The sequence below is a fragment of the Solea senegalensis genome, linkage group LG6 (genome assembly GCF_019176455.1).
Source record: "Solea senegalensis isolate Sse05_10M linkage group LG6, IFAPA_SoseM_1, whole genome shotgun sequence".
NCBI lineage: Eukaryota > Metazoa > Chordata > Actinopteri > Pleuronectiformes > Soleidae > Solea > Solea senegalensis.
Genome location: NC_058026.1, coordinates 2,552,325 through 2,565,895, shown reverse-complemented (window position 1 = coordinate 2,565,895; position 13,571 = coordinate 2,552,325). Strand labels below are relative to the sequence as shown.

Genomic DNA, 13,571 nt, shown 5'->3' with positions numbered 1-13,571 from the left:
TCTTATTATTTGAATCTGCCGCTAGAGGGCAATGTAAGACCACTTGTCTCTCTTGAGTGACGTGGGTGAAAGTGTAGGAACAACTAACTGTGGGTTTTACTCGATTCAAAGAAATTAAATTCAAAACAATGCTCAGTGCAATTTTCAAAATACCGAACCCAACGGAGGTTTTTAACCAAAATGAACTGTACCATGATGGAAACACAATAGGGCTGTCAGTTTTTCTCTATAATCCCATTCGAATTCCGTTCTTCATTATTTATAATTTTCAAATTATATTTAAAATTAAAAAAAATATAACATTTTTAATTTTTAATTTTTTTTTTTTACTGACGAACATCTGTGAACCTGGAACCGGAGGGAGGAAAAAAACACTTTTTTAATATTTGAATTATATTCAATCCCCAAAATTCGTTCCAACAGCCCTAAAACACACCGCTATATGGCGCTTTTCTATTATACAGTTTAGTCAATATGTCAATAGTTAACAGCGGAGTCTGGTGTATTTAGCGACAAATCACGACCACGTTCAGTCATATTTCATAACTTCTTCAAGAAAACTAGATCCAGATTCGGGCAAAAGACTCAGAGGAAGCTGGTTGGCTGAAGACCTGTTTATTCGGTCAAACAAATTGCACATCGACGGTCCTCGCATCAGTAGCACCTGGGAAGTTCTACTCGTAAGAATACCAAAAATGGAAAAGGTTCCTGTATTCTGGAGTAAAAGCTCTGATTTTAGTTCTTTAAACCCATCGATTCGAGTGGTTCCAGCTAACCAGGAGTGTCTCTGTGGGTTTGACCAATGTTCAATAGAGGGCGTGTCTTTCTTTAGGGAGGGTGATTCAGCCAATGAGATTGTGTGAGGGAGATTTGAACAGGACAATGGACTTATTTTTCAGCAGTGCTTGCGATTGTGGGCTCTCAATGCTCCGACCAGATTTCCTGGCTCCAGAGACACTGAAAACTCTCCAAAATCCAACAGGAGTGACGCTTTTCTGTCGCCCAATCAGGTGACTGTCTTGGGTCTAGCTCCACCTCTGGTAACCCAAAGGAAGGGTACCAAAAAATGGAACAGCTGGGGCCAGTTATTTTGGTACTATTCCTAATGGAAACACACAAAAAAAAACACTTGAAACACGGCATAAAATGGAAAAGAGCCAATGGTTTGACTTTGGATCGCAGTACCAGTTTCAAACACTAGTGGCCACAGTTTTCCATATTTTACGTCATGCCCCACAAGGTTTATTGCAAACGTCAGCAAATGATCTCTACTCTTTATTGTTCCCGTCCTCCTGCTGTTTCATTCCGTCACCACTGTCTCTCTTCTCCACCTCTTCATGCATCATCCCGTCTTCTGCTTCTTCTTCGTCCGCCGTACCTCCCTCTAGTTCCCCTTCCACGCTCCTCCTCCTCCTCTTCCTCCTGTCCCGCAGAGCACAGGGAAGACAGTTTGCCAGGAAGAGGACGGCAGAAAGACAGAGCAGAGAGAGGACGGCGCCAACGCCGACCTCCAACTCTTCGGCCTCATCTTCGCCGTCCTCCTCCCTCTCGCCTTGGTTCTCCTGGCTTGGGGAGAAGTAAACAGATCTGTCCTCCTGGTCTGGCGTCAGCACAGCCCTTTCCAGATTATTCCGACTCACCATTCCCCTCTTGTTCCACGCCCTCTCGTCCGTCTTGTAGTCGTAGGCGTCTTTGCTCACGTTTCCATTGTTGTCAAAGTCTGGTGTGTAGACGTTGCCGTCGAACTCGACCAGCGTGTCTGAGAAGTCAAACTCCTCAGCCTCCTCAGCCCTTTCATCTCCTGGCTCCAGGTTCACTCTCACCCAACCAGATCCTCTCGCAAGCCTCCTCACCCTGACTCCGCCTCCTCCACCAGTATCCGTCCAGTCCCAGTCGCCGTCATTGATCCCTTCGGATGTGATTGTCTGGCCGGTGCAGGTTGGGACCAGAAGTTCCGCCCTCAGTAAAGGACCGCCTCCATCTCCCTGGGCAAAGACGCGCTGGTCGGGGCCGGGTGTCACCACTACCACAGTCTCGGCCAATGAGGTGAGACGCAGGAAAAAGGGGAGGTCGCTGAAGGCGGAGAGGAGGGAGGCGGAGTCATCGCTGAACTGAAGCCAGACGCTGATGGAGGCCTCCTGCAGAGGAGCATGGGTAATGATTGTGTAAGTGCATAATCGCCTTAAAATAACACAATGGTTGGTTTTCTTCTTTAAGCAAAGGTGTAGCTAAATAGATACATCTACAATATGTTAAGTTTGTGTTCACGTCTTTATCTCACTGTTTCCAACAGGAAACTGACGTTTGTAAACCGCTTACTCTGCCACACCAAAGTCCACAGAGAAAATCAGTGATTTTAACATCACAGCACACAGGAGTTCTTGATCCACTGCTGCCAAATGTGTTACTTTTCTATGTATGAGATCCTTCGTTCAGATTCACCTCAGTGACACAAAGTGACCACACGAGGCAGCAGCAGACCAGCAGCTCGCGTGTCCCCGCGAGTGTGGGGTGGGGTGAGTGGGGTGGAGAGTGAGTGGATTTCGTGGCCGTCCTCTCACCTGGTGGCGGTTGTACAGGATGTTGTAGGCGGTCACCGTTGTTGTGAGGATGGAGGTGTGGGCGGGGCTTCCAGTGACCGCCATGCCAAGGCCGCTGACCACCTGCACAGAGAGGTCAGCGGGGGTGACGGGGTCGGAGGACACAGTGATGTCACATCGGCCCAGCACGCCGTCCCACTGCTCAGAGACAACCTGAGAGAGAGTGAGGGAGAGAGAGAGAGAGAGAGAGAGAGAGAGACACGATGATGAGGACGATGATGATGATGATGAAGTCCATGTCAGAGTGTCACCTACACGTAGTGACGTCTTCCCAGGCCGGAAACCAATCACGCTGTTGTGGGCGTGGAGGGAAGCCACTCCCGGGTCCTCGACTCTCAGCCAATCACGGACCAGCACCGTCACGTCCACGAACCAATCAGATGAGCGCAAGAGGTGAACAGTCCTGCTGTGGGAGTCCTGGGCCGTGAACCGAGTCAGCACCTGAACTGTGGAGCGCTGATACACCGGCAGACACCTGAGGAGACGGGACACGTGTGAGGACTGGTTGTCCTCATGGAGACCTGGTCCTAATGAGGCAGAACCTAATTTCTGAGGAGCTGGTTAGGTTTTGAATTGTCTGTTTTGTTACCCATCGTCTGTGAGTTGGTTCCAGCCACTGATGGCGTTGAGGACGGGGTCTGACACGGACACGCGCAGGGGCACGGTCGGAGCCCACACCTCCAGACACACTGATCCACTGAGCCCGCCCAGGTGAAACTCCACCACAGCACAAGTGTTCCCCAGCGCCGACTCACTGCCGTCCACAAAGACAGCGGAGCAATCGGCGGAAACCTGGTCAAGACGGAGAAGAAGGGAAGAGACGACTGGTGAGTAAAGTCTTTTTCACATCACGGCCTTATGTCCACACAGAGATCTTTTCCTTTACTTTTTGTTCTTAAATAACTAATAAAACCAAAGATAACGTGAAAACATGACTTCTATTTAATAGAAATAACGACTCAACATTAATGATATCATAAAAATGTGTATTGTATTTCATAAAAACAACTACTAAAATGACAGATAGCATAAAAACGTGTATTTTATTTTAAAAAAAACAACGATTAAAACCACAGATAAAAATGTGTATTTTATTTTGAAAACAACTACTAAAATGACAGATAGCATCAAAATGTGTATTTTATTCAATAAAAACAACTACTAAAGTGATAGGTATTTTACGGGTTTTCTGGAACAAACCGGTAGCGACGCCCACAACTTGTGAGTAATGTGTGTCGCACCTTGACGGTGTTCTCGTCCGTGGAGTGACACGTGACTGCAGAGGTGACGTCTGACACGTTCCCGTCATGGCCGACAGCCAGAACGATGACAGGAAGTGACACGGGCTGACTGGTCAAAATGGCGGTGTTGATGATCCTGTTACTCTGTGGACAGAAAACAGGTTTTTCTTTGTGGTGGTTTTGCGACCTTTTGGTTTGAAAACTAACGTAAATAAAAGGATAAATGTGATGACGTACCTCCGTGACGGGAGCGATGCCGACGACGTGTCGATCAGTGAACGAAAAGACGCTCACTGCTGCCCCCCGTGGCCACGAGGGGTTACTGTGCCCGGAGTACTCCACCCACCAGTTAGCTGACACTGTCATGGCAACACCGAAGCTCCGCCTCACGCCTCTAACTGTCACGCACACCACCTGGTGGAGGAGAGCGGGACTGCGGGGCAAAAAAAAAAAGCCAAGTCGTAGATTAACGAAAACCTTAAATCACAACTTTCTCTCCATATATTTATCATTTTGTAAACCGTAAAACAACATTAATTGTTTTTTTTTGTTTTTGTTGGACAATAATAATTTGTCCTTTGACCTTTTTATGCACCACCTGCAGTGCGTACTCGACCCACCAGGGGGGCTCACGCTGTGATTGTTCATGTAGGTGAAATTAAACTACTTAAATAAAACGTACTTGCGAGTGTGCTTTGCTGCGCTGTGTTTGTGGCAGACGATGGAAACCACGTCGTGTCTGGAGCCTTGACTTCGCTCCAGGGTCACGACCCACAGGTCAGAGGTCAGTGTTCTCTGGGCCACCATTGACACCAAACCCTTCTTCACCTTCAGCCTGCACACACACACACACACACACACAGAGTTACCTTGACAGAAAGTGATTTTCACCAGTAGGTGGCAGCAGTGTCTTACTGTGATGTACTGAAGCTTAAAAGGGTGTGGCCCTGCGGGATGTTAGATGCGTTCCAGGTGCAGTGGGATGTTGGAATTTGGAGTTGAGGCAAGTCGGTGTTCTGTCTCGGAATGTCGTAACAACTTCACAAATCCTGGCATTTTATAGAATTCCAAGATGGCTTTCCAGCAGTGTCTCACTGTGACGTACCCTAAAAGAGTTTGGCCCGTACGGGGATCGAACCCGCGACCTTGGCGTTATTAGCACCACGCTCTAACCAACTGAGCTAACCGGCCCATGTTGTCCTGACTTTCTAAAGGGGACTTGCGCACATGGGGATCGAACCCGTGACCTTGGCATTATTAGCGACATGCATTCCACTTGTGGGCGGCAGTGTCTTACTATGATTTACACCCAGTAGGTGGCAGCAGTGTCTTACTATGATTTACACCCAGTAGGTGGCAGCAGTGTCTTACTATGATTTACACCCAGTAGGTGGCAGCAGTGTCTTACTGTGATGTACCCTGAAAGGGTGTGGCCCGTATGCACAAATTGACAAATTGTGGAAGGAAAATGAGACGCGGTAACATTGACGTAAGATGCGTTCCAGTTGTAGTTGGAAGTCGGAAACTGTGATTTAGACCAGTAGGTGGCACTGTCTTTTGTCAAATGGCAATAAACGTCTGATATTAGGCGATACAGAGAAAGAAAGAATGAAACATCGAACCAAAATATTGAAGTTAACATAAATTAACAAACATTTGCGATAATGTATCACTGTCATTTTATGACTTAAAAAAACAGTGAGCGTTATTGGCGGCATGTGAAGTTGAAATTTTGTGCTCACTTTATGACGACAAACTCGGCGCTGAAGTTGGATCTCAGGTTCACGGACATCCGGATTGGCCGCCCAACCAGAACCGGACCTCTCTGGGAGCGAATCACGACGTGGGAGTCTAAGCTCAGCTCCTCCTCTTCCTGCCTGTTCAAGCAGGCTGCTTCCCTTTCCTCTTCGTCTTTGGTGCTGCTCTCCTCCTCCTCCTCCGCCCTCAGTGTCACTGCTTTGATGTGGAAGAGCCGCCTCTGAGACTGAGCCTCTCGCTCCTCCTCACATCTACAAGAGGACAGACAAGTGTCGTTAAGAGAGAGCGAGACGAGGAGATTCCGTGCAGGTGATCATCACACTTACTCTGCTGGTGTCGGCTTTGTGTTCACCGCTGCTGCGTCAAAGTTGGAGTAGTAAAGCTGCACTTGGTCTCTGATCGGCACCCGAGGATATTTCAGGGCCTGGTCCACATTAACATCCGGACGGAACCTGAATGAACGCACAAATCCATTCGTCACACAAAGCAGCTTAAAACAAAACACACACACGGGTTTTCATGTACGATACAAAGATAACATAAAAACATGTATTTTATTTAATAAAAACAACTAATAAAATGGAATACAGCTGTCACTTTATAAGTTGCTGAGGTTAAATGGATATCTAACCTTCTTAAAAATGAAATGATAAAACTTAATATTTCACCTCAGAGTCGCACGATGATGGTTGGCGTGATGCCGTTCACCTCGCCGCCGCCTCTGGACGCGGTGGCGAGCGTGGACGCTGCTGTGCCACTCGCTCGTTTCCCGATAGGATCGGTTTGCATGTAGGTCCTCAAACCAGCCACTAGGTAGCGTCAGAGTGACCACACAAAGCCCCAGAGGAGGCTGGGAAACAGGACAAGTGGACAGATAAATACTTTTTTTTTAAAAAAACAGTGGAAATACTAGTTCAGAATAATCACACTTTTATTGTTTCAGGGGTTTTTTCCAAGTTAGGGGAAGCTAAGTATGATTTAATAGGGCTGTGTATCTATAAAACATACACATTTTTGTGGTGCCTCTAAAAAAGGGTAACCACATTAATGTGTTTTAATGAGAATACTTATTTTTGTTTTGTTTTTTAAAAACATTTTGAAGTCATGTACTGCGTTTATGTTGTGAGCAGATGGGCTCGGAACGTTTGCCCGCCGCTCTCGCTGTTCCGGGGACCAGAAAAAGTCAGCACCAGCTTCCGCTTTGTTCAGCTGGAGTCCGAAAGGAAACTGGACTCCCTGTGTCCTCACCGCTCCTCCTCTGCCTGCTAAATACAGGTCAGTACACGTGGACTTAACCACAAATACTCGTCGTGTAAGTTGAGGGTGTATGAACGGAAGTGTCTTCACCGACTTCGAGACTGTTTGAAGAGTTTTATTCACTTTTAAAGGGACAGAAAAGCTGTCGCGTTTTCCCGTACGGCCGCCATTTTGTGTCAGGCGCTCACCAGCATATTTGAAACAAATAGAGGAAAATTGGTTTATTGGGTGTATATGTGTGGAATTTACACACTGTCTCGCCAGTAATTATGTGTTTAATTGAGTTGTATAACTTGAAATTTTTTTTAAATGACTTAGTTTGCTGGGGTAAGAGAATAATTGATGCATGCATCAAGGTACTTTACAGCGACATTTCGCTTGTCCGTATATTTAACTGGCTAAATGTCATGTTTTATATAATTTAATGGGTATAAGACATCTTTTTTTATGTCCACAAATGTACATGAACTCATTTGAGTCACAATGTGTTTTATAAAGGGAACAGAAATGAAGAGAGAACGTGTTTTGTCTACGGGAAACATAACTCTTGTTGTCAGTTGACCGTTGCTTATTGTTAAATAAAAAGAGGGATGAGATATTGTGAAAGAAGGAGATTCTTTCACAATCTCTGTTACTGAAATTAATGATTAACTGGTTAATTTAATTGATATCTCGTGGATTACATATCAGGGAGGCAAAAATAAAATTCCTAAACTATTATTCTCGTAATCAGTTGCTCTGTCAACTATTTTCTCATCTGTGATTGAATCTATTAGGCGTTTGGTCTACAATATGTCCCAAAACAAATTCAAAAAGGTTGATGTTTTGTTGAGTTCAGTCAGTTGTTTTATGTTGTGTATTGAAACATCAGTGTCATTTTAGTGTTTGTTTGTGTTGTTTACAGTGAGCGACACTTGTCGAGTTTTTATTTTTTGACTGATTTAAGTTTTGGGTGTTGGACCTCAGAGGATTTTCAGATTTCAGATTTCAATGTGGGGCCCCTGGCACTCTTTAGCTTGGGAATGGCTGCTCTGTAAGCAAACGCACACAAGCATGCAAAGAAGAGGAAGGTAAAATCGGAGTCCGAGCATCCCATGAACAGCTGCGGCCTCTGGTGATCATGAATTATTAGGATGTCGGAGGGAAAAGGCTCCAGGCTGAGGAAGAACCCGCTCATCACCTGCGTTAAACACGAGGCCTTGTGCTCCTCTGTCTCTTTGAAGGCGTGCAGAGTGATGCAGGTTCTGCTGCTGCTGTCGCCCCACTTGTGGAACAGCGTTCTCACTCGGAACCGCTCGTGCCCGTCCTCATCCCTCTCTCTCTCCACATGCTCTGAGAGGAGGGAGGCAGACGGCGACGGAGAGGCAGGGAGAACAACCTCTGATATCAGCTGTCGGAGGAGAGGCAAAGGGGTAAATTTAAGTAGCTGGTTATCTTTCGAGGTTTGGTACAGAAGTTGTTTACTTTGCCATTTGTTTTTTTTTGTTAAAAATCATACTACCCATAAGTATTTTTGTACAAATGGTCGAAATAGAGATCATTTGGTTTTCCTTAGACCCAAGAACACGACAACAAACCTCACCTGTCCTTCTACACTCACCTGTGTCACTGAGTGAGGGCCAAATGAAGCTTGCAGGCGCGGCTTGGGCCCCCAGACGGGTGGAGGCACCATGAAGAGACTCTGTGAGAAAGAGAAGGGGCTGGAGTTGGAGAAGATGGGACCGAGCTCTGCCTGAGAGAGGGGAAGAAACTGCCAGGGAGGAGGAGCGACGGACATGTGGACGGGCAGCGAGAGGGGGAGAGTGGGCTGCAGGAGGGATGGAGGGACTGTGGAAAAGAGGAAGAGAGTGAACGCACTAGGTTTCTCTAGGCGTTGAAAGTGTATCACAACATTTATAGTTTTTTAAAGATGCTGTAAGAAAAGAAAATCCTTAACTACTCCCTCTCCCACACCAAAATCCATAGAGGTGAATCTGAACTAAGGGTTTCAAACCCCAAAGTCACAAAATAACACTTTTCAATTTACTGATAGAGGCAGCAGTGGATCGACAACTCCTGTGTGCTGTGACTTAAAATCACTGATTTTCTCTATGGGCTTTGGTGTGGGAGAGGCTTCAGTTCTGGAACTGAAGGTAAAAATAAAGTTAGCACGAAATCTACTGACACCTTTGTCACTGAATAAAAAAGTTTAAAATGGGGAAGAAATATGATCAGAACTAATTTCTTTGCGAGGTACAGACAGTGTTGGGAACGTTACTTTAAAAAAGTAATCATAGTTACTCACTACTTAAAAAGTAACTGCGTTAGTAACTGAATTACTATAAAAGTAACTTGTTACCAGGGAAAGTAACTGTTTGCGTTACTGTTAAAAAAAAGTTGCTATATGTCAAAGAATTTGGATTTCTTTGTGTAGTTTTCACAAGTCAGTTGAAATGAGTAGAAAATTCAGATGTTTGTACATAACTTTCTATATTTATTGCACGTTGACAGACGGCAAGATGTTTATCCTGCACTTCAAGTATTATCTTTGTAAGAAAAGTAAACAGTTACACCATATAAAGTGCATTTAACTCTAGCAAATTAAATCAAACTCTCTCAACCTGAGACAACAAAAGTAAACTTTTAAACAACAAAAAAGTGTGTTTAGCTCTGTAGTCTTATTCTTAATTAAATAAATCAAACTCTCAATAATCGGTGTTTTTGGCAACTAACTGTAGATGCGTGTGCCACTGTGAGATGCTTCATTAAATTAGAATTGCTTACAACGGAGTTTTTGCTCCGGGACATAATGTACACATTATATGTACGTTCTTGCCTCTGATCACAATGAACTTGAAGAAGTGATTTTATCGCCACAAACAATGAAAATGCCAACTTTACATCAAAATCCTGACGTTACCTAACGTTCTTTTAAACCTAACGTTCTTTTAAACGGCATTATTCCAAACACTGGGTACAGATGACGTAAACACTAAGGAGGGCACACATGACATATAGTCCAGTTTCACGTACAATGTTACGGAACACAAAACCCTTTGTAAACCAAATCAAAGAAAAAAAAAACCTCAAACTAAAACAAACCAAAGTCGACTAAAATATGATGGTACTTGATCAACTAAAATATCTCTGATATGACTGAAATACGAAGACGCTTAATGGCGTTTCAACGAACACTCAGTCAATGTTTGACTCACCTGCGATGAAAATCCAGAAGAGCAGCAGCGGAGGCATCATGCTACGTCCTCTTCCGCCCCAACGCCCAATCGCACAGCAGCCGGCGCCTGCCATCACCTACAGCCAGTCTGCAGGGACAGTCATCGACATTTTCACCATTCGTTCATATTTCCACAGCCTCAGTCTTGTACCGAAGGAAACTGAGTTTCCGATGAAGGTGAGAGTGAATGGTTGTTTGCCTCTGTGTGTCCCTGTGATGGACTGGTGAACTGTCCGGCTTGTTAGCTCAGATTGGCACAGCACCCCCGTGACCCTCATGTGGAGGATAAAGCTGTAGGAGAAGGGTGGATGGATGGATAAATGGATGATTCTGTTTGGACAATTTTTTCCACCCTGACTTATGCCAATGATCACTCATGACTGACCTTTGGACGTTAATTCTCTGGCCTATCCGTAAATAATAAAGAATATCCCCATACGCTCTTCAGACTAGGCCTAAAGGATTCAGCTGGGAGTGGTTCTCAGAGGTCCCGAAGTTGTGTCCAGCCATGAAGGTGAATCCACAAACCACACACAACTGCGGTGTCTTCTCTGCAGACGTGTCCACAACAGAGAATGCAACAGTGCTTTAGTGGATGGGGGCGGGGGGAAGAAATGCCTGTTACTTTTGTTTAAAGGTGACATCGAATGCTTGTATCACACATATATGTTAGTTATGGAGGTCTACTTACAATATATGAACTTAATTTTCATGATTAAAAACCTCCTAGTCGCTGCAAACGAGCCGATCAAAATATCTCCCCACTGACGCTCTCGTCAGCCGCGCTGTTTCAGACCAAAACCACACCCCTAGAATGTGGACTGTGTTGTGATTGGCCAGCCAACGAGAGCTTTCCCACTGTCCTGTGATTGGCCAGGTACCTGGATGACGTAATAGATAAGCCACCTCTCAGATACACAGCTCCCCCTCTGGCACGGTGGATGCTCTGCATCTCAGCAGCTACAACGAGAGTAGTTCTTCTTCTTCTGCGGTTGAATGTACGCAACCGGATGTGCCCGCACTGGGAGGCGCTACGGCGGTGAGAGGAGCAGTGAGGATTTCTGATGACGACATCAAATTAAGGAAGTACCGATCCGCTTCGCAGAGCCCAGGAAAACAATACAACACTATTTTCTCAGCAGTGGCTGAACTGTTTGTTCTGAAACTTTAGGGTTTCATAAACGAGGTCATGACGCAGATACACACACAAACGCAGCGTTAATTGGAGCTTCCAGGTCTATGTGGGCTTTAAAATATGGCGACCTGCGTACGTCCCATCACATCAAAAAATGTACAAAATGATCCAGTGATGGGCGCATAGAAGCCAGCTGGCCCACGCTCCCTATCCCGGGGCTTTTCACTCGGCAGTCCTATCACTTTGAAAACTACATACTGCTATTGTCATTCACAGTTTGCTCTGCAGGGCAAGAGCCTGTTACCGTAACTGTTAGTGAAGAAGGCGGACGCTGTGTTTACCTTCTTGGAATGAGGTCCCGTCCCCCTACGGGTGGGTCTAAAAAGTTTCAAGCCTCGGATAAAGGAATGCCCTCGGATGACGCGAAATGAAGCGAATCGCGGGGTATTTCACAAAACAAACAAGAAAGATATTTCTCAATTCAGGGGAAACTGAAGGAGGGAAGCACAATTGTTCAAAAATACTACAGCTATTCTAGTAATACAAAGCAAAATTTTTTTTACCCGTCGTTACATTTTGTCGCCACCCTGCTTGTTGGACCTGTCACAGAGTTGACACGGTCTACATTCTGTATCACAGCCCGACCAATCAGAAACACAAACAAAGGTGGAATACACAAGAATACTCACCAACTCCAGGTTCCATTTTCTCCTGTTTTTTTCCTCACAGAATCTCGTCACACAGAAACCAAAATGATTTAAAAGCAACTAAAGTAAACAAAGCTACTACGTCTCCCACTGTGTTTGTGTCTGATCGTCCACTCTCACTCTCCCACTCATGTGCCAGATTCACACGATGAGGATTTGTGCGTTTAAATCATCAGTAAATAATCCTCTGTCCCTCCTCCCTTCCCTTCATCACGCCGATCCAATTCTGTTTTAGATTTTTGCTTCTTCCTCGAGCCTCTGCTTTTCACTTTACCACTCTGTTCTTCTGTTTTAGTTGTTAAATGTATGGATTTGGCCAAAGAATATATAGATTTAAAAAGAATTTGGCAAAGGTATGGGCAAAAAAATGGCATCGGATATTGTCCTGATTCCATAAAATCATAGAAAAAAAAACATATCGGTCGACCTCTAGACCTGGGGGCCACGTAGGGTCAGTAGGGGGCCGGTCCTCTGAGGAAAAGCAACTGTTCAGTACAGGTGGGCGATATGAGCTTAAAATTATAGCGGAATTATGCCATTTATGACGATATTTCACAATTCCGAAATAATAGTTTTGATGTGGAATGATATGTTGTATATAGTTCACTATAACAATGTATTCATGATGCAAGATGAATGTAAATAATAATAATTTGGTATAACTTGGCTTCAGAAGGGCCACGGGCCACAAGTTTGAGACCTCTGTTATTAGAGACTATACCAGGTCCTGCCTCTCCACATCGTCACGAGTGTGCACTACACTGTGCTGTACATATAGCGACAGTGAATGTTTTCATCACTTCGCTCCCTCCTCTGTCAATCCCCGCTGGATAATCTGCCGCTGTAATCTGTCATCTGTCATTGTTTTCTCTGGATGGGACATTTGCAATGAGGCCAGATTATCATTTCATACCGTGACCTGAACAGAGAGGACGAGATGAAATACACCCACTCGCACACAGATGGACACAAACGCACAGATGGACACACAAACCTCTGGCCCCGCACACACAAACTACAGTCCGGGTGAAGCAGGTATTAACATGGGGCCCCTAAGAATGACTGATTACCTTCATTCATTTATTTATTTTATTATTATTTATTGAAGTTCTCACGTAAAAAGTTCCTGTGCAACTACAATATAGTACTTGGACTTAGACTTCCTTTTATTGTCATTGCACAGAAAACACAGCAGTGAAAACTGGCAACGAAATTATGTTGCTTGGCAAGCAGATAAAAAACCAACACATAGCATTGAATTGAGGTAGATTATTGTGTACTGTGATTAGTAAAAGAAATAAATAAGTGTTTTTGTATATAAATATATATAAAAGTAGTGCAAAAAACAGGAATGAAATCTATAAGCAGCAGAACAAATAACAGTTAAAGCAGCAGAACAAATAACAGTTAATACCTACTTAATGTGGGCGGAGTCATCGACACACACACACAAACGAGTGTCTAGTAAAGCTGTTGTTTTAAGTGTAACTGAATCACTAGAATCAGTTAAATAAAAAATAGTTGTTCAGTACTTCCTCCATGACCAGAGAACAGACTCCGTCTGACACAGTCGCTGGACTGAAACACATCGGCAGGGTTAAATACACCAGACTCCTCTGTTAAATATTGAGATTTTAGACCTTTCCCTGGTCATTTTTT

At 44.6% G+C, this 13,571-nt stretch overlaps 1 protein-coding gene, 1 long non-coding RNA gene and 1 other non-coding gene across 3 annotated transcripts; 1 reads left to right on the top strand and 2 right to left on the bottom strand.

Annotated features, from left to right (window-relative positions):
* Positions 1–1,084: 1,084 nt before the first annotated feature.
* tmem132a (transmembrane protein 132A) lies at positions 1,085–11,925 on the bottom strand. The gene is made up of 14 exons (XM_044028059.1): positions 11,895–11,925; positions 10,051–10,158; positions 8,457–8,683; positions 8,037–8,246; positions 6,268–6,449; positions 5,926–6,051; positions 5,584–5,850; positions 4,524–4,676; positions 4,079–4,274; positions 3,842–3,985; positions 3,190–3,392; positions 2,856–3,075; positions 2,562–2,753; positions 1,085–2,138 (listed from the first exon to the last, which is right to left on the bottom strand). Exons 2-14 carry the CDS (start codon positions 10,142–10,144, stop codon positions 1,269–1,271), a joined length of 3,084 nt encoding a protein of 1,027 aa, XP_043883994.1. The 5' UTR covers positions 10,145–10,158; positions 11,895–11,925; the 3' UTR covers positions 1,085–1,268.
* Positions 4,959–5,032, bottom strand: trnai-aau. Its single transcript has one exon. It is a non-coding gene; the product is annotated as a tRNA-Ile (tRNA).
* LOC122770906 lies at positions 6,782–8,479 on the top strand. The gene is made up of 3 exons (XR_006360566.1): positions 6,782–6,874; positions 8,080–8,268; positions 8,412–8,479. It is a non-coding gene; the product is annotated as an uncharacterized LOC122770906 (long non-coding RNA).
* Positions 11,926–13,571: the final 1,646 nt, after the last annotated feature.

Excerpts from the sequence above, each read along its gene's own strand:
- tmem132a (XM_044028059.1), bottom strand. The coding sequence starts at position 10,144 with ATGGCAGGCGCCGGCTGCTGTGCGATTGGGCGTTGGGGCGGAAGAGGA. Across the intron at positions 4,275-4,523 it reads GCAGCAAAGCACACTCGCAA|TCCCGCTCTCCTCCACCAGG; the intron begins GTACGTTTTATT and ends TTTGCCCCGCAG. Across the intron at positions 3,076-3,189 it reads AACCAACTCACAGACGATGG|GTGTCTGCCGGTGTATCAGC; the intron begins GTAACAAAACAG and ends CCGTCTCCTCAG.